The sequence below is a fragment of the Mastomys coucha genome, unplaced genomic scaffold (assembly GCF_008632895.1).
Source record: "Mastomys coucha isolate ucsf_1 unplaced genomic scaffold, UCSF_Mcou_1 pScaffold22, whole genome shotgun sequence".
In the NCBI taxonomy this organism is placed as follows: Eukaryota; Metazoa; Chordata; class Mammalia; order Rodentia; family Muridae; genus Mastomys; species Mastomys coucha.
The window spans coordinates 215,940,814-215,966,800 of record NW_022196905.1 but is presented as its reverse complement, the minus strand read 5'-3'; the positions used below and the strand labels follow the sequence as shown (position 1 = coordinate 215,966,800).

At 44.9% G+C, this 25,987-nt stretch overlaps 1 protein-coding gene across 6 annotated transcripts in view; it reads left to right on the top strand.

The window, feature by feature from the left end:
- The window catches only part of Arhgap10 (Rho GTPase activating protein 10), a 258,556-nt gene that overhangs the window by 49,073 nt on the left and 183,496 nt on the right, over positions 1–25,987 (top strand). For all 6 annotated transcript variants that reach the window (XR_004110059.1, XR_004110057.1, XR_004110058.1 and 3 more), the window contains exons 2-3: positions 15,443–15,538; positions 15,620–15,681. Coding sequence is in view for 3 of the 6 variants with exons in the window: in XM_031340368.1 (XP_031196228.1) it covers positions 15,443–15,538; positions 15,620–15,681 (158 nt within the window). In the remaining 3 variants the exon portion in view is untranslated. The remainder of the gene's footprint in view (positions 1–15,442; positions 15,539–15,619; positions 15,682–25,987) is intronic.

Sequence of the window (25,987 nt, the reverse complement as noted above, 5' to 3'; positions counted from 1 at the left end):
CTCCACAGTAGTGTGTGCTGATTGACTTCTTTCATCAGGCAATGGCTTTCCTGGTTCTTCTGATAATTGATTTTTCAGTTGTATCCTGGACACATTGCCTATTAAGATACCCTGGGTGCTGGGCAAATTCTGAGTTATAGCAGGCAGTCACCTGCTCTGTTTGGTACACAGAGCCTGGTACGGTGGCCTGTTTCTCCAGTGGTGGTTCGGTTTTGAGGGAGCCTTTGTGGAAATACTTTGGTCTAATTGATCAGTTTTCCCTGGGGTTCTGGTCTCATTGCTTCCTGCTGCTTTGGGTGTGAAGGCAGAGGGAATTTCCCTGCAGTGGACTATGAAGCTGTTTCTCAACGGGGGAAGGTGTTTCAGGCCTGTGGGTACGCAGGGACTTCCCTGCTGTGGCAGGATCCCTTGCCTGGAGAGGCCTGGGGCATTGAGAGTCTTTGTGGAAGGGGTATGGGATTAGTCCCATCCCACAGTTTTCCTCCTACTTTTGGACAATGGACAGGAGTTTCAGTTAGTCCCATAGTACCAAGGAGGGGTCCTAGGTCAGACTATTTACAACGGCTAGCTCTGTCTGCCTGGTCCATTGGCCATACCTTGAACTTGAGTTGTTCAAGGTTTGTGGGGCTTCAGATCCATTCCTCTTTGGATGGTGTAGAACGAGTCTGGCATTGCCAGGAGAGCTTGAGATTGATCTGGGCTAGCCGTAGACTGGCCTTGGATTGATGTCTGTTGCTAGGGTGGGGTGGGACATGGTAGGCCTCTGCACTCAGCAGATTGGTTGTGCCGGAAACAATTAGGGTTTATTTTCCTGTATTCTTGTAATCTTACATGCCTGTTTTCTAGGTAAGGCATTTTGGAAGTCAGGTTAAATGATTAATTAGACTTAGGAATTTTGTTGGTTAAGCAGAAACCAGCAGTGGGCATTTATTTATTTATCTGATTATATTTTGGCGAAAAAATGGAACTTTGGAACTATGCTTTTGACTTTTGAACATTTAACATACCAGGGAATTCACACAAGTGGAAACCTGTCCAAATAAGGAAGGAATCCAGTCTTAAATTATTGACTGAGATGTAAGGCCTACTATACATTTGATGCAAGTTTAAACATTTTCGATAAAATCTAAAATAACGTACCTTCTGCATGACCTTATGAAATAGTCTTTCTTGCACAAGAAGGTTCTATCACTGGCTGCCTTTGCCCTTCTTAGAAAGTCCACACTGTAATTAAGATGGTGACACTTGCAAAACAAACGACTCTTGTCACAGCATCGCATGGGCCTTTCCATCAGGCAGAACTCGTGCACTCCACAGACGTCAACTGCTTCTCAAACCCCTTCCCCATCATACCCTTTCTGTGTTACAGAGCTGGAGAAGGCCACAAGTTAAGAACTTAGAACTTACCTGTTTTTCATTTCTATTTTAAAAATTAACACATTTTTTTTTTTTTTTTTTTAAAGATCAAGCCCAGGGCCTGTGCCCTATACTACTGACTGGTGTGTCATCAGTCCCTAATATTCCTTTCTTTTGTAAGAATAGATTGTCTACGGGATTCAACGTCTTATGGAGGCATACAAATTCAATTTTATATTAACATCTATATAATTTCCCCAAAGCTAATACATATGTGTTGTACATCTCACCTTTTCTGAAGTTCTTTGGTTAAATTGGATGATTCTTTCTAATAGTCACGATACACCTGTCTCCAGCTCAGTTGTGGGCAGGTGTTAGGACACGCCAGGCACCTGCAAAGAGTTGGGTGGAGGTAGGGATGGATGTGAGGTGTGAATGCGAGGCGCTCTTCATTAGTCCTGTTGACTTTCCGAAGACTCTTTAAAGACCCAAAGAAGTTAAAATTAAAGACACTATTCACCTGGTGTTCCTTGGAAGGCCCAAGGAAGTCGATGCTAATGCAGAATGCTAAACTAGCATTCTGTGCTCTCCAACTCTGTGCACTTAGAGCAAAGGCAATGACTTTATACACACACTGTTTTCTACTCCATGCGGTTTTCTTTTTAAGATGTTATTTATATGACTGGAAAGTTGGCTTAGTGGTTGCTACTTGCTACTCTGTAAAGGACCTAGGATCATTTCCCTGCACCTGCATGGCAGCTCACAGCATCTGAGCCTCTACTCCCAGTGTCCAGTGCCTTCTTCTGCCTCTGTGGGCATCAGGTAGGCTCATGGTACATACACATCCATGGAGGCAAGCACTCCTACACATGAAATAGTAAAAAAATGTCACAGAGCTTTACAAAATGGATGATTCCATCCAGTTTGGCCTTATTTTTGTTGGGCTTCCAAGAGCTACCGAGACCACATGTTAAGTTAGCTGAGTGGACAGATTGAGCAGCTCTGTTTGTCATCTTACCATGTGGGTGCTTAGTACCCAGTAGGTTTCCCAGATTGCATGCGTCTCCATGTTTGTTCAAATTCTGTCTTCAGACACCAAAGTATATGTGTATATTGTCACAATTTCTAAACCTCCAGTCTCATGTAGACTTTGGTGGCTTGTTCACACGTGTTTTAGTATTATTCTAGTCTAAGCATCTTCAGTTCACTTGAGCAGGCTCCTCACCTCTCTTTTGCCTTACATCTTCCCTTAAAACATGCAGATTTGTCCAGTTGCTGTGGTTCTAATGTCCATTGGGCCACCTCAGAACTCTCTGTTCTTAGTGCTATCCAAAGTGTGGTTGTCAGACCCTTGGCTACCTTCTCACAGCACACACTTGCTATGGGTTAAGGAGTCTGCTTACCAACAAGGAAGTCTATCTATGAGGAGAAAAAAAGCCAGGCCTCCAAAACAGAGTACTCAGGGACCCAGTTAACTTCCATTGTGCTCAGATTCCATATGTAACATAAAGGTAGAAAGATGGTTGTGGGTGGTGGTGGAAGGGTTGGGGGGTGGCTAGGGACGGGGAGAGCAAGGGAAAGGCCTCCACAGTGAAGCTAGCATTCTGTATGCTAATACTAATGAAAGTAATAAAAAATAACCCTCTGTCCTACTTTCTTGTCTCAGTGGTCCCTTTGACAATAAGTACAGGCGGTGGCACATGGAGCAGTGTTGCCCGTGGGGCCCATGGTCCTTCCCTGACAGCCTTGTCTGCCCAGCAGAGCTGTCACATTTCCAGGCTTCTTACAGGTTGAGGACTGTATGAGAGGATGCTGCATTAAGGAGGGAAGAAGTCACACGGCTTGACTGTGAAACTTGGAGAATGGAGTATGATGAGTTGGGACTTGGAGGCCTGGTTAGATGACTGGGGTCACTGTGTGACTAACTGCTTTTCCTGGGAACCCACCCCACCCCCACCATTGCTGACATGAAGATGGAGGATTGCTGATAGAATTTTAAGAAGACCCACCCTTTCTTCCTCCCCCTTCCCTCACCGTTGAGATGGGGTCTGACTGTCTATCCCTGGCTGGCCTGGAACTTCCTACGTAGAGTAGGTTGAATGCTCAGAAATCTGCCAGCCTCTCTTCTGAGTGGTGACATTTAAGTTGTGTGCTGCCACCCCTGACTGGAGAAGTGTTTATATAAAATATCCAGCGTAGTAGATCCTCATAATTAAGAGTTGTGAATCTATAATCTCAGAAAGTCATGGAAAATTAGTAGGTGTCATTGATTGTATTAGGTATTGAAAATTGTGGTGTTCACAGTGGTTGAAAATGTGTTACGTAAATAAGTAACAATTCAAAAATCAAATACAGTTTAGAATCAAATTTTAGACAAAAATAGTTGGAATAGTTGTGAAATACAGAATTTATACTAGAGAGTTTTGATATGAGTTATTTGTAATGTACTATCTTTCTCTGTGTATGGTTTGATATGAAATAAGTTTGTTTTAAATATTTTCCCTCTTATGGCCTCTGTTTTGGGTCATGCCTTTGAATTCTGTGTGCTTTAAGGTAATGAAGCTGTCTTTCTTTTTTAAAGATGACAGCTTATGTCGTTTCACTCTTACAAACTCACGCTTTGATTGCCTTGTCAGTCGGGGGACCGAGGTTTGGTGTGTACCACAGCTGAGCTAGCACTGTGAGCCAGTGTCAGGGAGTGAAGGAACTGGGCAGTCAGCCCGGCTTACTCAGCTACCAGATAGCCTGAAGACTGCTTCATTTTTCATTGTTACTAGGTTTTTGTGGTTTTTGACTTTTTTGTTTTGAACTCCGTGCCTGAGTTTGCTTCCGTTGGCCACCTCTGACTCTGACTGTCTGTGGCTCCTTCGTGGCTGGCTTCTCTTTGTGTTCTCCCTTAAAAAGTTCAGTGTTTCACTTTGGTTTCCTTTCTGCAGGTAGTTGACAGTTAAACCCTCTGGCCATGACCTTCCTCGCCCGCGTCTTGCAGAACTGCCGTCCACCATGCTGTTATGGTATGGCTGATGGACCTTAGATTGGTTTCTGTCTTTACTTTCTATTTTCCCTGACTTCTTCTGCTATCCTGACAGGATACTCTAGTAACCCTTGATTCATTTTACTTCCTTACAAGGTGTCTTAGAAACTCTGTCTTATCCTCAAGTTGGCAATGATGAAATGAAGATTGTCCAGGACATCGTGTGACACAGAGGTATATGGTGGGTGCTGGTGATGCTGGTGAGGGGTGTAGGCTGATACAGAACCCCGCTCTGTCATTGTGATGTGTTGTAGGCCAGGTTACTTTGTGGTGAGGTCTGTCCAAAAGGCACATGGGCCATCCCCGTGTCTTCTCTGTGAGTACTGTATTATACATATTTTTATGGACAGAAAAGAGGTCCCTGGATTTAATATTCCAGTTTATTTGAATCTTTCTCTCCATTGCCAGTCACCGTTGACCTTTAGGTCCAAAACCTGGTAAAGAATGTAGTAAAAGGTACAGCCAGTTCCTTGCCTTGGTGTCCTCTAAGGTTTGCAGAGAACCTGCAGAGTGCTTGTTCCGACCTCTGTGGATTGTGGAGTGAGGAGAGTAGTCAAGAGTTACAGGAGACAGAAGCCCGGGCAGAATGTGTTGGGCCAGAGGGGATGGTGCGCCATGAGCATGCTTATGCTTGTGTGACACCGACTACAAGTGCCCCTGTGCCCTTGCTCCCGGGACTCCTGAGAGCTCTGTGTAGTGCTTGTAGGCTGAGGTGACCTGGCCCTCAGGCAGTCCTCACCATGTGACCGGGTTTTCCACCCTTTCTCTGTTCCCTTCCTCCTTCTGCTGGCTCTGGCCTCAGGGTGACTTTTGGAAAATGTTCCTTTCTTGCTACTTTATACCTCTTTTCTAGTTTTCCATACGATCAAGGTATTCATAATATTCATATTCTCTTTGTGTGACATTGCAGTAAGTGGGGTCTGGTGGCCGAGTGTGGGCTGAGCAGTGTTTGTGCTGAGGCAGTATATGGTGGCTGCTCTGCTAGCTGATCCCTGGGTTTCATCCCACATTTTACTGTTTCCCACAGGGTTCCCCACCAGGCCCACTTGTGTTTCCCCATCCCCACTCTTTTGGATTTTTCAGGACAGGATTTCTTTGTGTAGCCCTGGCTGTCCTGGAACTCACTCTGTAGACCAGGCTGCCCTGGAACCCTGAGATCTGCCTGCCTCTATCTCCTGGGTGCTGGGATTAAAGGTGTGCACCACTGCCTAGCTGTCCTGCTCTCCGTTTTGAGATGAAGTGTGACCTTATCTGTTTGGGTATGGTGAGGACCAGTGAACTAACACACGCAGGTCTCTTGCCACCCACACTTGAGTGGCCCAGGGGGCACACAAAATGAACATCAGGTGGTTATTACTTTCCAACCATTTGGGATCAGTGTCTGAAATAAATTTCTAACTAATTGTGTTTCTTCAATGTGATGGTTAATCCTGATCATCGGTTTGACAGGCTTAAGATGTGCTCAGGAGGTCATGTCTGCGAGAGGGTTCCCAGAGAGGCTTAACCGAACGGGGAAGACTTGCTTTGGAAGTGGGCAGCACTACCTCATTGGCGGGAGTGGAGAAATTTATAAAAGTTTGGGTTGGGCATGATGGCATATTCCTTTAATCCAGCTCCCAGGAGGCTGATGTAGGAGGATCTCTGAGTTCAAGACCAGCCAGATCCATATGGGGAGTTCCAGGACAACCAAGACTACATAGAGAGATCCAGTCTCAACACACTCCCACAAAAGATCAATCTGTAAATAGCAAAGCTTGGGCCTTGCCCCATACCGCTGACACTCCCCCGCCCCCCCAATCAACCTGAGGTGAAGCCAGTGCGTCTGAATGACTTTCTCCTTTTCAGAAGCCAACTGCCTCTAATTTGTCCTGCCTTTGATTTCTCTCCTATGATAAAGTAGTTCATTAAATTATGTTGCCGCTGAGATCAAGTTTCTACCCCCAAATCTTTTAAGGTAGGCCTGGATTTGAAAATCCAAATGCTTTTAGGCATTTATGAGGCCATTGCATTGGAAGTACAATATGGAGCCAGCACGTCTACAGGAGTCAAATGAAAACTTTAATGGAAATAAGAGCCAAGTGAGCAGTCCTGTGGGGGTTGTTTCCAGCTTTCAAAGCCTGTATTTACTTACTACTCTAGAGTGGCCAAATAATGTTAATTTTCATCAAGCAGTCTTGCCATAATAAATGCTTGGGGCCTGTCAGCCATCTTTGTTTATGATGAGCAAATCAAGGGGAGGAGGGAATGAATTGGCCCTCGCATTTGCACCCCCCCAAACCTGACCATGTCTCTTTCCCACTGAACACATTGATTCTTCAGGCAAATGTGCGGAACACCTGAATGCTCGGCCCTGGCTGCCTTCTCTCTCTCTTGCTCTTTGTTGGATTGCTGTCTTTACACTCAGGAGTGCCTGTTCCTGCCATCCTGCTCCTCCAGAAATCATGCCCAAACCACAAACAGTTCTGACAGGCCTGGGTTCCTGTTAGAGTTCCCCTAGAACGGGTGTGTGACATTGACTTGGTCACCCAGTGTGATGCCTCTGTTCCTTGGACAGTCACGTGAAGATGTGCCAGGTGTTTCGAATTGGGCAAGCATGTGGACCTCCTCATGGTCCTCTTTGGGATGCATCCACCGGTGGAGCAAGCTTTTCATCCTCCACTGGAAGCCTTTCTTATGTCTGTATGCTTTTGAGCAGGTTGGTGAGCCTGTGTCTTCTGGGTTGTGTGTGTGTAATAACACACAAACCTGTGTTAACTGAACTGGTAAATGCGCAGCGCGGCACTTTCCATTGTGAGGCCCTTCCAGTGCTGGCTCATCTTGACCCTTGAAAACGGAACAGGATTTTTGAGCGCAGACTTTGCAGATGTGATTAAATTATGGATCCCGAGAACGAGGAGATGACCTTGGATTGTCCTTAGGCCAAATGCTGTTCCGGTGCTTCTTAAGGAGTTCCAGAGTGGCATGTGAAAGCAGGTCAAGAAGGCTGCAGTTTAGGGCCATGGGGAATGTGGCCACCCTCTAAAAGCTGGAACCCTAGAACCTTCAGAAGACATCCTTTGTGCACCTTGATTTTATCTCTCTCAGAACCGTCGACTTAACTCACTGGGCTTCCAGTTGCCAGCACAGATTTATGACCTCCACGAATGGGATGATAATACATGTTTGCTTTAAGCCACTATATTTGCGGTCCTTGTTGTAGTAGCATCGATACATGTTTTTTTTTTTTATCTTTGTGTGTGTGTATCCATGCATGTGCGCTCTTGTTCTTTTTACTAGAAGTAAGATCTTTAACAACAGAACCTGTGGTCAGGTGCTCTCTGTAGTCAGCACCTAGTCCCAGTTGATCCTTTACTTCTGAGCAATGTGTATAACGCATGTGGATGGCATGTGGCTTGGGGGAGATTGGATGGTGGTATTGAGTGTGAGCTTTCTAGTGGGGCTTGCAAAGGGTTTTTATAGTTAGTAGATTGCTCTGTAAGTGGTATGCTAGGTTTTAAGCCTTCTCCTTCAGGTATTTGTTTTGGAACATGTGTCCCTTACACATTCAGCTTGATTTCCCTGTACTTTATCAGTTTGTCATTTCCCATCATTCCTTTGACTTCAGATACTGTTTATTCTGTGAATAAGAACTTAGAACAGAGATTACCCACATTGGTCAGATTTAGGAAATTAAGGTCAGGAACACTTTCAACTCGATATTAGCAGATACTATTGGTCTATGAGTTGCTCCTAGCACTGCCTCCGATGGTGGCCTTCAGGCCTAGACCAGCTCAGACCAGCTTAGGAGTATGCTGGGGTTCACAAGGGTGCTTGCACCATTTTCTTTTTTTTTTAAAGCTTTTAAGTTATTTACTTACTTATAGCCACAATGCTTTCTATGTAAGGTGCTGCTGCTGGTGCTGTCAAATGGGAAAACTTGAAAGAAAGTTTGAAGCCAGCTCATAGTCCTAGAAGAATTTTGTCTTACTTCCAAGTTATGTGGATTAACATCAGCATTATTTTCTTGGCAAGAATCTGGCATGAATATATTGAGTTCTTAGAATCTGAACCTTGTTTTTCTATAAATAAATCATTGGTGACTTAGATTCTGGTTTGAATGTGTACTTCCCTTGTTGGCAGATTTCTTGGCAGACCCTTGCATAATTGACAACCTAGTTGTTTAGGTCTGTATGCCAAGGAATGCAAGCTTCTAGGTGCAATTTCTCTACTTAACAAAGGGTGTTGGGACCCAATATAATTTGTAAAATTTATGCACATTACCGAGTATATCCTAGTTAGGGTTTCTGTTGATGTGATGAAACACCACGGATAAAACAATTTGGGGAGGAAAGAGTTATTTGACTCTCACTTCCATATCATTGTTCACCATCAGAGGAAGTCAGGACAGGAACTCTAGCAGGCCCCTGGAGGCACGAGCTGCTTCGGAAGCCGTGGAGGAGTGCTGCTTACTGGCTTGCTCACCGTGGCTTATTCACCCTGCTTTCTTATACAACCCAGGACCATCAGCTTAGGGGTGGCACACCCACAATAGGCTGGCACTTCCCACAATAGGCTAGGTGCTCTTCTGTCAATCCCTAATTAAGAAAATTCCCTACTGGCTAGCCTGCAGCATGATCTTATAGAGACACTTTCTTTCTTCCTTCCTTCCTTCCTTCCTTCCTTCCTTCCTTCCTTCCTTTCTTTCTTTCTTTCTTTCTTTCTCTCTCTCTCTCTCTTTCTCTCTCTCTCTCTCTCTTTCTTTCTTTTTTAAAAGATTTATATATTTATTTTATGTGTATGAGTACACTGTAGCTGTACAGATGGCCGTGAGCCATCATGTGGCTGCTGGGAATTGAACTCAGGACCTCTGCTCGCTCCCGCCCCACTCGCTCTGGTCCCACTCACTCCGGCGTAATACACTGTAGCTGTCTTCAGACACACCAGAAGAGGGCGTCAGATCTCATTATGGATGGTTGTGAGCCACCATGTGGTTGCTGGGATCTGAACTCAGGACCTTCGGAAGAGCAGTCAGTGCTCTTACCCGCTGAGCCATCTCGACAGCTGGAGACATTTTCTTAATTGAGGTTTCCTCCTCTGTGATGTCTAACGTGTGTCAGGTTGACATAAACTAGCCACACACTGAGAGCACATTGTATTCTTTGTTCACTTTCTTTCCAAGTTCAGGATGTTAGAACATGCTGTAGTTCTTCCCACTGGGGCTTCAAGAGTTGAGAGTGGACGTTGGAAGTTTAGAGGTATGTGCCACTTAGTTTTTGTCAACTTGACCCAACCTAGACCTATCTAGGAAGAGGAATCCTCAATTAAGGAATTGCCTCCATCATATTGGCCTGTGGACATGTCTCCGGGTCACTTCTTGATTGTTCATTGACAGGGGTACCTGGTCCACTGCAGGGAGTCCTACCACTGGCTCTGGCTCTGGCTCTGGCTCTGCGTTATGTGTAAAAGCAAGCTGAGCAACCATGGGCTGGAGGCCAGTAAAGAGCAACACTCTACAGCCTCTGCTTCAGTTCTGCCTCTCGGTTCTTACCCAGGGCTCTTGCCCTGAGTTTCTTTATGATGAACTATAAACTTCTTCCTTAAGTTGTTTTGGTCAGTATTTTATCACAGCAACAGAAACAGTAACTGGGTATTTAGTCATCTCATGACCAGTGTCATACGTAACAACTTCAGTATTTCCTGAGAGAGCCTATTCTGAGAGGCACCACAGCAGCTGCTATCAGGGTCTAACTTTGTGAGATTCATGGCTTTAACTAGATGGCTCTGCTATAAAGAATCCCTGTTCTCAGTAAAGTCACCAAGGGCATGCCGTGGCGGTTGTACTGGAGTCTGGATATCCAAACGATGTCGTAAGGCAAGGTTGGTGAAAGCATTTCTTGGCAATTGTTACGAACAAGTGCATATCAATAACTGTGATAATCAAGAGAGAAACATGAAAATTCCTGGACACATATGTCTACCAAGATGAAGTCATGAGGGAGGAAACCTGAACAGGCACAGTTAACACATAATCTGGACACATGCAGTTTTCACAGTTTAACTATTAAGAAATGGAGTGTAAGATTGTGTCTTAGCTGGGCTTCCATTGCTGTGAAGAGACACCATGACCAAGGCAACTCTTATAAAGGCAAACATTTAATTGGGCTGGCTTACAGTTTCAGTCCATTATCATCATGGTGGGAAGCATGACAGCATCAAGGCAGTCATGGAGAAGTCAAGGATTTTACATCTTGATCCACAGGTGTCCAAGAGGAGACTCTGTATCGTACTTGCCAGACTTGAGCATTTGTATGAGATCTCAAAGCCCCATCTCCACAGTCACACACTTCCTTAACAAGGCTACATCTCCTCCAGTGAGGCCACACTTCCTAATGGTGCTACATCCCATGGGCCAAGCATATTCAAGCCACCACAGATTGATCAATAATTAGAAATCATCCAGTAAAGTAAATACCAGGAGCTCGGGTGTGGTGACTCATTCCTGCAATCTCAGTATCATGATGTTGAGGCAGGAGGATCACTGTGAGTTTTAGGCAAACTTGGGCTGTGAAAGTGAGATCTGTCTCTAAAATTAAATTAATAAATATTAAACCCTGGGACCATGCAGTTATACTGCTGATCTCTACTGAGTATTATAAAAACCATGAAGACCACTTTTTCAGTTATTCCAGAAAGTTCGTGAGGAAGGATTTCTTCTAAATGTACTCCACATGGTCAGTGTTACTCTCATATCAGTACCAGGCCAGGACACAGGAATCAGTGGCCTTTGACAGCTTTGTGGGGAGAGATGTTGGCACATGGTCCTGATCCTTGGACCCTCCAAAGCGGCAGGAGTTGTGCTATGGCCTTGCATGCACATCTGCATTCATACGTGTTGATATTAAAACACAGAAGGATCAAAATGAGATTCAAGAAAAGAGTAAAACTGTAGGATAATATCTTTGAACCTAGATACACAAACTTCAACAAAACACTACCAGTCCTAGTCTGTAGCACATTACAAGGGTATACATCATGATCAAGTGTAATTCATGACAGGCATACAAGGATGGTTTAGCGCATGCACATTAATGTGTATATTAAGTCAATAGAACAAAACCACATAATCTTTGTGTAGAGGAAGCACGCGATAAAAGTCTGCATTCTTTCTTGGTATAAATCAATGGTAAACATTCTGTTATAGAAAGAATGTATCTTAGCGTAGTATGGATCCTAGGTGACAAGCTGTCACTGTACTCGGGAAATGCTGGCCGTGATCTGAGGTTGGAACAAGTCAAAGCTGTCGACTTTCTCCACTTTACCGCTTAGAAGCCTTGGAGTTACCAGGCAAGCAAAAGCGGTGAAGACGTTCAACTTAGGAAAGAGGAAGTTAGGTTGTCACACTTGGTACACGACCTTTTGTATGGAAAACCTTAGAAGCACCGTCAGCCATTTCAGAGCAAATGCACAAGTTAAGCAACGCTGCAGGATGAAACTCCCAACACATCATTCTCAGCAGTGCTGCAGCCTGCCAGCAGTGAAGCGTGGGTCTACGTTTCACTTCTCCACTGGGCTGTCAGGAGGCGAAGTGCATCCCAAGATTAGGGGTTCCAGCCCCTGTCTTCTCCAGGTGAGAAGCAGTGTAGGCTGGGGCCAAGGCTGTGGTTCTCAAACTCCTGGGCACCCAGACACCACTGGGAGCCGTGAAGAGTTGAGAACAGGCAGTGGGCCTCAGCGGAGCCCAGGGTGGGGGTGGGGAGGACCTGGCTTAGCTCACGGTATGCACCAGGAGTGCAGGAGACTTAGGCTTGGCTCTGTATGAGGAAGGCTTCCTTCCCCCAGTGGCGGTCCTTGATGAGAGGGACAAATCCTTGCCTTTCCAAACTATTTATTCATGGAGGAAAAGGATCCATAGGACTTACTCAGGGTGAACCAGAGATTGAATACCTTTTGCAGGAAAGGATGCCTGGGAAGGGAAGCTCATTGGCTGGACATTCAGAGTCTATTTAGATACCTCATTAGCACACTTTAGGCTCTGTGCTACATGACCTGTTGTTATGATCCTCTTAGTGGGGTGTCGTGGTCACATGCTCCAGGATAGGAACTGTCAGGGTTTTTTAATCTGCTTGACCTTACTAGATTGTCTGTCTGGTGACATGGTTCCACTTGCCCACCAACCATCGGAAATCGAATCTGGGCAAAGGACCTGGGAATAATGTAAAATGTGTAGGAAGTTAGAGTGGGGTCAGGAAGGGGCTTGGATGGATGTCTGAGATAGTCTGAAGTCAGAGTGGGGTCAGGAAGGGGCTTGGGTGGATGTCTGAGATAGTCTGAAGTTAGAGTGGGGTCAGGAAGGGGCTTGGGTGGATGTCTGAGATAGTCTAAAGTTAGAGTGGGGTCAGGAAGGGACTTGGGTGGATGTCCGAGATAGTCTGAAGTTAGAGTGGGGTCAGGAAGGGGCTTGGGTGGATGTCTGAGATAGTCTGAAGTTAGAGTGGGGTCAGGAAGGGACTTGGGTGGGTGTCTGAGATAGTCTGATCAGCCCAAAGGTGTCTGCTGCCCTGGCTAGGTCCCTAATCTTTCTATGAATCTTAGTGCACCCACACATGCCACCCTGCCAGCTCATTTTGAGAAATTCATGAAATAACATGTGGATGCCTGCCGTCAGCCTGTGTCAATAAAGGACGTTCTCCTCCAGTGGCCTCCGTCTGTCCTTCCCTAGTGGAGGAATGGAGCTGGCTTTTGCATCTAGTCATCAGACACTGGTTGAACTTCACATGTAGTGACCTAGAAAGAAAAGCTTTTGGTGGAAAAGCAATCACATTTTATTATTAATTATTAAAGGAATGCAGTTTGATGCGGTCAGAGGCTTAAGTGATACAGACATGAACCCTGGCACTAGAAAGAGATCAACTAGAATGGAAAGGAGGCTGGAACCTTCTTACACGATAAAGGGAAAAAACACCCCTCAATACGTAGCATAGTAAGGGGTTATGTATGGGAGAGAGGTGCCATATTATTTGTGCAAATATAATTAAATTAAATTAATTTATTTTTCAATTAACATGGAGAATTAGAAAATTAATGTTCCAAAACTGTTATTTAAAAAGGTCGTTCTAGAACATTTATTTCTGTCCATTCAACATCCTGCCCTTAAATGAAGGACCTTTGTTCTTTCAGTGTTCAGTTTGGATATTAAGGTAACAGCACCAAATACAGTAATGTAAATGCCCAGATTCAAAAGAACATTTTTAATAAATGATTTATTTATTCTTATGTGCATTGCTGTTTTGCCTCCAAGTATTGTCTGGGTGGGTTGTAGGATCCTCTGAAGCCGTTGTCACAGACAGTTGTGAGCTGCCATGTGGGTACCCTGATCGCTTGGAAGAACAGCCAGTGCTCCTGACCACCGAGCCACTTCTCCAGCCCTCAAAGGAACATTTTTAGCAATTTAAATGCATACACACAAATATGACTGACTTGTGTATGGCTCTTTTTTGTTGGGGATGGGTGGGTTATGAGAGACCCTAGTTTGTCCATGAACTCATGGTGGTTCTTTTCCCATCTCCCAAGTGCTGGAGAGACAGGCATGGGCCACCATGTCTGCCTCAGTGCATTCTGTCTGAGCACGTTTGCAAAATGAATAACGGAGTTGATAAAAGTGAGGCTGCAGTCCACCAGTATTTAAGATAAGTGCATGACATGAGTTAGAAGACCGATCCCTCCACCGTCTCTGCTTTACAACTAGAGCTTTCTTCTTTCTCTCCACATTGTGAGGCTTCCCTCTGTGTTCAGGTTTGTGCATTTCACATTGTTGGCTACATTCTACGTTTTTTTGTGCTGCTGTTAGCAGATATTCCCCCAACTCATATGATGGGGATGAGTCATGCTGAGAGTTTTCTGTTGCACGTCTGCAAATATCCTCGTGCAAGAGTTTTTAATCTTGGAAACTTACCAGAATCTCTGGGTTGTAGGAGTTCATCACATTTACTTGAAATTGCCAAACAACAAACATAATCATGCCAAGTCGAGCGGTGAGAACTTTGTTTCTTCACACGGCTTTGGCAGTTAGGTGTCGGCTCTCCCGAGGTTTTGTTTAGTTTCCTGACCACTGATGGGGGAGCCCTTTTCATATGGCTGGCCGCAGGCCACTTTAATTCCTTTCACTTCCTTTTGTGATTTGCATGTTTTGCCCAATTTCTTAAGAAACAGTTTAGTTTTTTTAAGTAGTTATTTATACTTTGTGGTTGTGCTTATTTTCAGTTGTCTGTAGAGTTTTACCCTAATCAGCCTGATTAGTCAGCCCTATAGTATTAGTTAGCTTTTCCTTTGCAAGTGATCATGACAGAACCCCCACGCTTGCTGAGCACGTGTGCTCAGGCCAAGCCCCATGCTTCGCTTAGCTCACTTCACACGTGAGCTTTCCTGGTGTCACACATGACCTGTTATGAAGAGAGGATGTGACAGGTCTGTAGTTCTTTTGGAGAATTGTTTACTATTAATATATTTTTTAAGTAGTGATTTAATCATAGCCTTTAAATTACCTCTGTAGTGCTACTTTCAGTGAACATGTTTAATTTGAATTTTCTGGTTTCCTTGGGTTGGAGTGGATCTCTCTCCTTCCCTCCCTCCCTCCCTCTCTCCCTCCCTCTCTCCCTCCCTCCCTTTCTCCCTCTCTCCCTACTCCCTCATTTTCTCTGTTGTTGAGGTGTAGTGGTAGTGGTGATGATCAGTTCAAAGTATCTGGCTAGCTGCCCAGATCTTACTGACCCAGAGAAGTACTGTCAGAGAAGTACTGTGAACTCTGGAATACATTCTGACCTGACTGAGGAGAGAGGAATGTGCAGAAAGATGCAGTGGTCAGCTGTAGATAGTGGGGAGGGGAGGGGATGGTGACTTCTCTGGTGCTGTGGTGTGGGAGGAGGACAGGTGACTGGCATGTGCCAGAGGGAGGGCTACGGGGGTGGGCTGTGGCTTTTTGAGTTCTTATTGGAGCACAGTTCTTGCTCTACCTGTCCTAACAGAAATGAAGTTTTTGGTAATCCTTGACCTTCATCGGCGTGCCTCTCTTTCTAGGTCTGTCAGCTGCCCAGCGGAAGTTTGCGCACTCGCTCAGAGACTTCAAGTTTGAGTTCATTGGGGATGCGGAGACAGATGATGAACGGTGCATAGGTAAGAAATGGGGGTTTGGGGGGAGGCCTGTTTGCTTCCCTCTGCCTTGCCCAGCACCGACTCATGCCTTTCTCCTTACAGATGCCTCCTTACGGGAATTTTCTAACTTTCTGAAGAATCTGGAAGAACAGAGAGAAATCATGGTGAGTAGCAGGGATGTAAATTTATTGATTACCAGATTTCCACGAGGGAACAGTCTGGGCTTTGGAGCCGAGCCTGACAGAAGTTTTGATGTGTTTAGTGTTTTTGGGTGGGCGGGGTTTTCTAGGCTCTGATTTCTGGGTCCACGGTAGTTATGTGATCAGTTCTGGACCTCTTGGCTGAAGCTTCTATCTTCATTTACATAGCAGAAGGCTGGGCGCCGCTTTTGCTTTTTGTTAGCAAGAGCCTTTTGATTTACATATATGTCACCGTAAAGCCAAAAGCAGGACTGAGGGAGCGGAAGGATATTTTTTTTGAGCCATGTCTCTGGATTTCTTTTCCGTGAGGGTGGACAGAGCTCAGATCTGGATGTCTCTGAAGTTCCTCTCTCCACTGAGTTGAGGTGATCCGGACCTAACTAACGAGAGCCACTTCTCATTCAGTGTGCTCCAAGGGCCTGTTGCTTTGCTCCATACCTTGTGAACTCTGCAATGGAGTGTCAAAGGCTTCAGATATTTTTCTTTTTTGTAAGTGTGTGTCTTTTCCGATTACACAGACTCATGGTACCACTGGGTTCCCACATACCATTCTCATTGATGCCTGTCTCCCCACTGCTTTAAGATAACTAGAGCTTGCAGAGGACACTTGGTTCAGTGTCCCCCACAAAACAATAAAGTAAACCGCTTTTCTTGATACTTAAGAATAAACACTGCCTGGACTTATGGTGAAGTGTGAGTGGGTTCAGGTGCAGTACTGCTGGTGATATTGAGCATGGTTACTAAAATAGTTATTCGTGCCTGTCTGTGTTGCTCTCAGCTGTTTACTTCAAGTCTTTTGATTACATGTCAGTCTATAAAAGAAGAGAGTTACTCCATCCTGTTGTATGAATAAAGAAACTGAGCCACATGTTTTGCCCAAGATCACTTGATGAAGTAGGAGACAGAGCCCTGAGCTTCTCCACTTACCATGTAGCCAGCTTCCTACATGCTTTGGATTTCCCAGGTGGTGCCTAGTAGAGTATCTGCTGGGTGTATTTACACTGGGGGCAGGATTTGAGGGGTGGGATTAATTTTGATTTTAAAAGTAACACAGCCGTGTTTTCTAAAATCTCATAATTTGCATAATTTATTGTGTCCTATATTCTAAGATATTTTCTAGATGTTAAGAATCTCATAGGGGCTGGAGAGATGGCTCAGTGGTTAAGAGCACTGACTGCTCTTTCAAAGGTCCTGAATTCAAATCCCAGCAACCACATGGTGGCTCGCATCCATCTGTAATGAGATCTGACACCTTCTTCTGGGGTGTCTGAAGACAGCTACAGTGTACTTATTTATAATAATAAATAATCTTTTTTTTTATAAAAGAATCCCATGGAGGGAACTGAGAAGGTGTCTCATGTCCCTGCCACAAGCATAATAATTCAAGTTTGGCTTCCCAGCACCCATGTGAGAAGGCTAGGGATGGCGCAGTGTACACAGGCAATCCTTTTAGAGAGGGAAGCCAGGAGCATCCTGGGGCTTCCAGCTCAACAGTCTGACTGAAGTGCCAAGCTCCAGGTTCAGTGAGGCCCTGTCTGAGAATTGAAGGTGGAGAAGTGGAATAGAGGAAGACAGCTGCTTTGGTCTTTCCACACGTCTGTGTATACACATGTGTCTGCAACAGGTGTGTACACATATAAACATGTACACATAACATACCTGGGATTTCATGGTGTGATCGCATGGACTTTTCCCAGCACGCACTGACAGGTTCAGGTAGTGTTTGTATGAATGTTAGAGCCACTAAGTTCTTAGCTATTAGTGAAGACTAAATTTGACATTAGATCACAGTAGTGCCATGATATCACACCATGTGAAGTGACATGGGGGTGTGGGCTGGTAATGGAACACTTTGGTATATATACCAAAGTGTGTGTGTGTGTGTGTGTGTGTGTGTGTGTGTGTGTGTGTGTGTAAAACTTCCTTTGGTATTTAGTCATTCTTTTCTGGGATCCTGAGCATGTGGCCAATTGTTATTGATCTTTTATGTTCTTATTGGTTGGAATCTGAGGGCTTGGTAGCTGTGGTTTGAATAGGAATAGCTCCCATAGACTCATGCTTGGCTCATAGGGAGTGGCACTATTACAAGGTTGTGTCCTTGCTGGAGGAAGCATGTCACTGTGGAGGCAGGCTTTGAGGTCTGCTATGTTCAAGCTATGCCCAGTGTGGCGCACAGTCACTTCTGCTGACTGTGGATCAAGATGTAGAACTCTCAGCTCTAGCACCAGGTCTGGCTGCACACTGCCATGATGGTGGTGTTGGTGGTGGTGGTGGTGGTAGTGGTGATGACGATGATGATGATGACGATGAGGGACCAAACCTCTGAACAATAAGCCGGACCCAGTTAAATGTTTAACTTCATAAGAGCAGCCATGGTCTTGGTGTGTCTTCTCACTAAGACAGTAGCAAAAGCTGCAAGTACCTGCATTCACAGTTTACATGCTAGCAGGGCGGCGATGAGTGGACATGCCATGTGCCAGCAGATAGGAAAGTGCTACAGTTGAGAGCAGATGGCGGGAGCTGCGGCAGGGAGGTTCTGTGTCAAGGGCCTTTTTATAGAGCTCTGTTGGTTGTCTTAACCCGCAGAGTGGGGCTGGAGTTTGGACTTTTATGGGAAAACCGTGTGACTACTTTCTGCCTTGACGGTCTGTTTCTGTATTCCTTGGAGTGAACTGCTGAGATCAAAAAATTAAAATGTGGTCTTGTACTCTGATGGAGATTTCTCGTTCCTTAGAGATTCTGTTAGCTGACTGTGATCTAATCTTCAGCTTTGGAGGCAGCTGACAGTGCCTCTGACTGAGGTGAGTGAGTGAACGAGGTTGGGTTCCTGGTGCAGGCAGATGTGAGAATAGGATTGTGTCTGTGCAGGGTTTTGAACCTCAGAGAACATGCTATAGCATGTTAAAACCAACCTGTGCCCAGGGTGTGGTCCTGCATGCCTTTAACCCCAGCACTTGGGAGCCAGAAGCAGGTGAATCTCTGAGTTTGAGGCCAGCTTGCTTGACAAAGAATTCTAAAACAGCTAGAGCTACACAGAGAAACCCTGTCTTGGGTTAAAACAAAACAACCCAAAACATACAAACAAACAAACAAAAAACCCAACCACAACCTCCCCCCCCCAAAGAACTCCAAAACAAAAAAACTAACCCTCAAAACTGATGCCTGAGACGATGAATAGCTGCCAGAGAGGAAGCAGTGGGAGACAGCCAGGGGCACCCCAACATGTGAACAAGATAGCCCACTTTAGTTTGGGAAATTGAAAGCAGAACAAGAGAATGGTGTTACATGTTGTGAGCTCCCAGTGGCACATCTGATCCTGTTTCTCCTGTATTCCTTATTCTGCTGCTGTTTCGATTGACATCCTGGCATCGTGACAGTTCATGTACAAATATATACATTTCAAGTACAAATAGCTCAGCACCTAGCTCAGGAAGGAAGGCGCCACTTTAACAACAGCCACAGCAGGCCTTTATTCCAGAAAGCAATTCAGAATCTGACTCGGTCCTTCTGTGTCTTTCCTTAGTAGCTGGTTTCTCGGAATCCTCATTTTAATTAATTTCATTTGATTATAAATTTTAAATCACTTCAGATTTGTAGTGCCAGGGCACAAGTGTGTACTGCCACACGCAGCCTACTGAGCGCTGGGGCTATAGGCATGCACTACCACGTGCAGGGAACTGATTCTCTCCTGAGTCACCGTAGAGTATGGCAATGAAATTAATAGAAGTTGAAAGGCCTGCGCAGTTTAACCACATTGATGTTAAGTGGTCCTCTGCATACTCTTGTTAGTGACTACTTCTTGTGACTCGTGAACACTGGATGGGATCATCATGGCTCCCTGAGTCTTTAAAACCCTCCCAAGGCTTATGAAGAAGTGATTGTGTCGTTGGAGCACACAGCAGCTGTAAACTTGGAGTAAGAACCTACCTCAAGGAACTTTGAGCGTGGTCCTGGGGTGGAACTGGTAATTAGCAAGTTAATTAGAACAGACAAAGGTCTGAAGGCAGGACAGGGGAGCCACCAAGCCAGTGGCTGTGCTAAGGCAGGGAAGCTGTGCTGCACCTGGGAGCAGCATAATCAGTAAAAGGAAGAAAATTAAAATCCATGGAAGTTAAAAACCAAGGCCTGTGGTAGTTAAATTATTAAAGTAAATCCTGTTTCAGGGTTTACGACCCGCCTCAATGGTTTATGTTCCTGAAAGAAAGACACACACACACAGCCTTTATATTTTATCATGCCTTAAACAGCACAATAGTTGGGCCACTACCTCACCTCCATGTGGTTAATCTACCTCCCACTGATGATCCCGAGTTACTGCTCACTACTTCTGTGTTCTGTCTTGGCCGCCCTGGACCCAGGTGGGCAGCCCTCTGGGCAGACCTCTCCAGGTCCTTCACATGGCAGCCATGCCTCTCTGTCCTGCATGCTTCTCGGGCATGGTGGCTCTCCTCTCCTCCACATTTCCCCAGTATGGTCCCAAGCCTGGGAAGTTCTAAAATCCCTCCCTCTGTCTGTCCTCCCCAGCTGTTGGCTGCTGGCGTCTTTATTTATCAATCAGAAGCAACTGGGGGCAGGTTCCCAGAGGCTAAGTGCAGACCTTTGTACATAAACAGTTTTGGGGGGAACATAATTAGCATTTGTAATACAAGCAGCTACAATTGCTAGGTATTGTAGAAAGTTTTTATTTTTTCTTACTGAATGTGTGTTTTGTAGGACTTTGGGGCTTTAGCAGCTAAGTTCACCTGGCTGGAAGTCGGCCACCAACACCCCATCTGTTTAAGCTGACAGCAGTATGTTCAGATGCCTGCTCCAAACTTAAGCAGGGCCATGCGTACTCAGTTTAGCAAATCCCACTATGTTCTTGCTGCATGCCCAGCGCTGTGTTGTAACAGTGGGACACAGTTCTTTCTCTTGAGTAGGTGGATATCCACAAGCGGAAGTGGTCAAAAGCATATGTGCTCAGTATTTCTGCAGTAACAGAGGCAGTGAGGGATCCTGGAGAGGTTGGTGATGAGCAGAGTTGAAATACATCAGTTAGTCAGTTAAGCACAGATGAGCTGAAATGCTGGGGTCCTTCTTGAGGGTAGAACTGCTCCCATTTCAAGAAGAGTGAAGTGTCTGTTTGAGTATCCGCTGCATTCCTCCATTGCTGTTAATACAGAGTTTACGGATGTGGCTCAGCGTAGAGTGTGCTTAGTGTGAAGATTCAGTCCCTGGCATCAAGCAAAACTACGAACTGAAATCTGTGACTCACTGGAAAAGGAAGCAGGCAGAGTACCAGTTTAGGAAAAGAAGTCACTGTTCGCTTTCACACCCAAACATTTGGTCTCCTTGAGAGAATATGCTCAGCGCTAAGTGTCAGTGTTGTGTTTTTCAGGACAGGGTTTTGAAGTGAGTAATTTTTTCCCCCCGCAGTGTTTCTGACTCTGACTCTGTAGAAGTAAAGAAACCTAAACAAGGGAGCTGAGCTGGACATAGTGAGAGGCCAGATCTGGTAGGGTTGCGTCTGTGCATGCTGTCCGAGGGAAGCTGCCAGCATTCCTGTGATGTTCTGTGTGGCCTGACAGGACATGGTGTACTTATCTGACGTGGGCAGCTGTCTAGGAGTCTCAGGACTTTTAAAATAGTGCTACAGCATTTATGAGCATCTCTAAAAAGCCCTGCATTCTGTATTTACTTCTCTGAGTAGATCCTTTGAACAGACTGAGTTTTGTTTTCTTGCCAGTCTGTAAGTGAGGATTCAGTTTCTGAGGATTCTGGAAAATCTGAGTAGGGGTTTGGACCAGAGGGTTAGGGACAGTTCATTGGGGAGATGGAAGGCAGAGCTTTCCAGGGACGTCCAGAGGCACCTTAGATACAAACAGGAGGTCTAGGCAGGGCATCCTCTCCACCTTTATGTGTTACACACACACACACACACACACACACACACACACACACACACACACACACACACACACACACACACACACACTTTCTAAGTTCTGCTATTACCACTTTGGCATTTGACACTTGGTTTTTATTCTAAACTATTATTGTTTTTCTATAAGAATGTTTTATAATGTTACTGAAGTAATATTAAAGCAAATGTTTTTACTGTTTGGGAGAAAACTTGATAGCGTTCCTTCTTCCATGTGTTCCACAACAGGTGTTCTCTGAACGTGTTCTCTGGGCCAGCATCACCATCTAGCGTGATGGTTGGTTTCCATTGTCATTTTGATAGGATTTGGAATTGCCTAGGAGACCCAACTTTAGGCTTGTCCTTGTGGGTATTTCCAGAAAGGATTAACTGAGTGGCAGTGTCCACTCTGCATGTGGGCAGCACTGTGCTATGGCTTGCTTCATTTACTGCTGTGTTTCTCTGTGACCGTACAACTCTTGTTGAATGTTGCTTATGAATGTGAATTTACATTATAAATGGCACAAATCACTTGACAGTATTGGTTAGTCTATGCTTTCTGTTTACAAGTCATGTGTATAACAACAAATGTGAAGTCAGTTCTTCTCCTTCCGAGAAAGTGACACATTTGGCAGGAATGTACATGATGGAAAAAACCTAGCAGTTCTTCATGAAGACATATATTTCTTACTTTGCTTTAAAATTTGTCCATGACAGTGTGAGGCATAGTGGGACATGCCTTTAATCCCAGCACTTGGGAGTTAGAGGCAGGTGGATCTCTATGAGTTTGAGGCCAGTTTCAGGGCAACCAAGGTTACACAAATAAACCTCGTCTCCAAACACCTGATATAAAACAATCCAAAAGCAGAAGTTGCCCATTACTTAAATGTACAAAGGTTTCTTTGTAAATGAGCTGACCATTTGATGGTAATATTTTCATTTAATTCATTATCCTTTTGTCGTATAAGCCTGTTACAGTTTATTCAGGTATGTATGCTATTGTAAATCTTGCTGTCAGGAATGTCCCAGTTGGGGATTTATTTTTGCACATCTAGAATACTTAAGGAATTATATCCACACTAAACGTAACTCATAATTGTGGTGTGAATGTGACTGATGTGGCCAGGAGACTTGGAACTGTTTTTTGGAGAAGTGTTCTTGTCCCGTGAGTCAGTATTCTCTCTGCCGACTCATTGTCATGTGGGACTCCTGTCTCCGCCAGATTCTTCTTCCCCGTTTCCTCTATTTCATATTCCTTGTTTCTAAGGAATTGGCTTACTTTGGATTGTACATGTACCCACAGACCCTAGAGCTAGCAGAATCTTGCCAGCCTTATTCCTACAATTGTCTAAACTAGCGTGTTATTAGAACCAGGTGGATTGACTATGTCATGGCACATACTTCTCGATGACCTGGCCTCATGGATCATGCATGAGTTAGCAAGATAAGAGGAGATTGTAGCCGTTTGTTCTGCATCACTAAGTTGGGAACCACTGCCGTGTTAGGAGACCAGCAGAGGAGAGAAACTGTGTCCCTTGGCTTCAGCTATTTGTAACTTTGTCTTTTTCCTCAGCTCTTCTTGGCCAGGGTGGGAAGTGGGTGGGATGGGGGATAGGCTAGAGATTGAATCTTGGGCTTTGTGCTCACTTTAGACACATTGTCTCAGCAATCTGCAGCAGCTCTTTCTCCCCAGCTTTGAGCAGGAGGGAATGTGTATAATCAGTATATCCATGGCTACAGTCTACCAAGTAGATGAGCTTGGGTGTTTCTTCTCGCCTGTGTGAACAAATTCAGGTTGTCAGTGTTTCAGTTCAGTCATCATATGATGGACTGGTTACAGAGGGACTAATGAATCTCTCTTTCCTTGGAAACCTTGTTTAGGGATCGTCTAGTTAAGTCACTAAAGCCGCACAGCCTCTAACGTGGGTGCTATCATGTTGGGAGTAATTCCTGGGTATTAAGGTGGGACATCCTTTAAAGAAGTGTTCTTTCCAGTATTCTTAGAGGTACAGAGGGAGAAAGGGTTGTGAGGGAACCAGATTATGGTGACTAAGATGGAAGGTGATTCAGATGTATTTGGGCTCTGAAGAAGTTTTCGAAATATCTTAACACAAATAGTTTATTTCCTTGTTCATGTGATGAAAATAATCCAACTTTCGCCGTGCAGTGGTGGTGCGCACGCCTTTAATCCCAGCACTTGGGAGGCAGAGGCAGGCAGATTTCTGAGTTCGAGGCCAGCCTGGTCTACAGAGTGAGTTCCAGGACAGTCAGGGCTACACAGAGAAACCCTGTCTCAAAAACAAAAAACAAAAAACAAAAAAAACAACCCCCCCAAACCAAAAAACAAAACAAAACAACAACAAAAAGAAAATAAACCAACTTTCCAAAAGCTCTTTGGAGAAACTGGAATATAAGTTCTAAGTTCACATATAATAAGGTTTAATAACATTTTTCATTATAGTGTATGAGATACTGGAATTTTTTCCACTTTGTGGCATGCTATAGTCAATAAAGATAGTTTAATATTGGTAGGGGGGTTTGTTTGAAGTCAAAGGGATTCCCTAGCGGCCGTGATCCTGTGGAGGACTCTGGGAGTTTTGCCAGTCACTTACTGGAGAGGGAGAGTGATGGGCTGTGGTGTGCATTAGTGTGAAGGCCAGGTACATCTCTCCGCAGCCTGTGGCTGAGCATAGCCAGGGAAGGAGCCTCACTCCTGTGGACAGCCTTGCTCAGCTCTTCCCAGAGTCGCTTTGCAGCATGGAGTGTACCAACGGAGCCTCCTCTCCCCTCTCTCCACCTGCCCCCTTCCTCTCCTGGGATCAGGTCTTAATCTGATCCGCAGCTCTTTTCACAGCCTTTCTGGGCCGGCTCCCCTTTCCTCTAATGCGGATCTCGGATTTCTTAGCCTTTTTTCTGTGTCTGTGTATTATTCTGACTAGCAGAAACAAACTTTTGTATCAGATTTGTGGGGGGCGGGGCACAGCAGGCCCATTGCTAGTGCTTGTTATCAACAGTGCATTTTGTGTTTGTGTTCACTGCTCTTTCCATCATCTTAAGTTGTTAGAGCTTCAGTCTCCAGTGAGGATTTTTAATAGTAAAGTTTTGCGTGGTTTTCTTTTTGATTTTATGTGTCTGTGTCTCCGTGAGCATATGCCACACTTGTATGGATGCCCATAGAGGCCAGCAGAGGGCATTGGATCCTCTGAAACTGGAGTTACTGGAAGTATGTGAGCCTCTGATGTGGATGTTGGGAATTAAAAACTTGTGTATTTTTTTATTTTATAAGCAGTGGTGTTTTTCTGCACATATGTCTATGACAGGGTACCGATCCGTTGAAGCTGGACTTACAGACAGTTGTGAGCTGCCATGTGTGTGCTGGGAATTGAACCAGAGAAGAGCAGTCAGTGCTCTTAATGGCTGAGGCATCTCTGCAGCAGCAGATAGTTTTAAAAGCATGTTCTTTCTGTGCTTGGCCGCATTCTAGCTCCTAAGGATGCAGTGGGGATTGAGCTTCTTGTGCAAGACAGGTACTTAGCTTGTGGCCACGTAGAAGACTTGCATTAGCACGAGCCTTTCAGCCTAGGCGGTGACCTCCTGCCAGTCAGGGGTGGCCCATGCACCTACAGGCCAGGGGTCCAGGCCCCTTTTGCTGGTGATGAGATGTTCGTTTTGAAGAGTTCTTTCTTTCCCCCACTCCCTTTTTTTTCTTCTTAGTTTGTTGCTTTATTGAGTACAGTATTTTCACTCCAGCTCTATTATATCATTGACTGAAGGAACTATAATTTTCTTTTTCTTACTTAAAACTGGAAAGCCAAACTTTAGAATTCTGTCTGATGATGCTTTTATAGCCTTCTGACAGACTAACCCCATCACTTATTTCCATGGGCTTTGAATTCCTTCTCACAGTGTTCTTCCCAAGTATTTTGTTAAAAAAATAAAATGTGGGTCCTTACTGTCCCACACGCAGAGAGGAGAGAGGACCAAGGTTAAACCAAGGTTACGGGCCCAGTGTCCTTATTAGGCTAATGCCCTCCTGAGATGTCCAGTAGGTTTTGAGTTATGATTCATATTAACTAAGCCCAGTTACCAGTAAGAGGCATTAGATTTTAAAAATTATCGTCAAATACTGCTTTTTCCTCTCAGAGTTCCTCATGGATTTGCTTTGTTCCTTTCCCTTTTAGCCGACTTTTGCCTGATGCGCGTGCATGTGTGAGGTGTGTGTGCATGTGCGCACACAAGTACACATGGAGCCTAAAGCCTAAAGCACAGATGTTAAGAATAGGACTCTTGGCGGGCGGTGGTGGCGCACACCTTTAATCCCAGAGGCAGAGGCAGAGGCAGGTGGATTTCTGAGTTTGAGGCCAGCCTGGT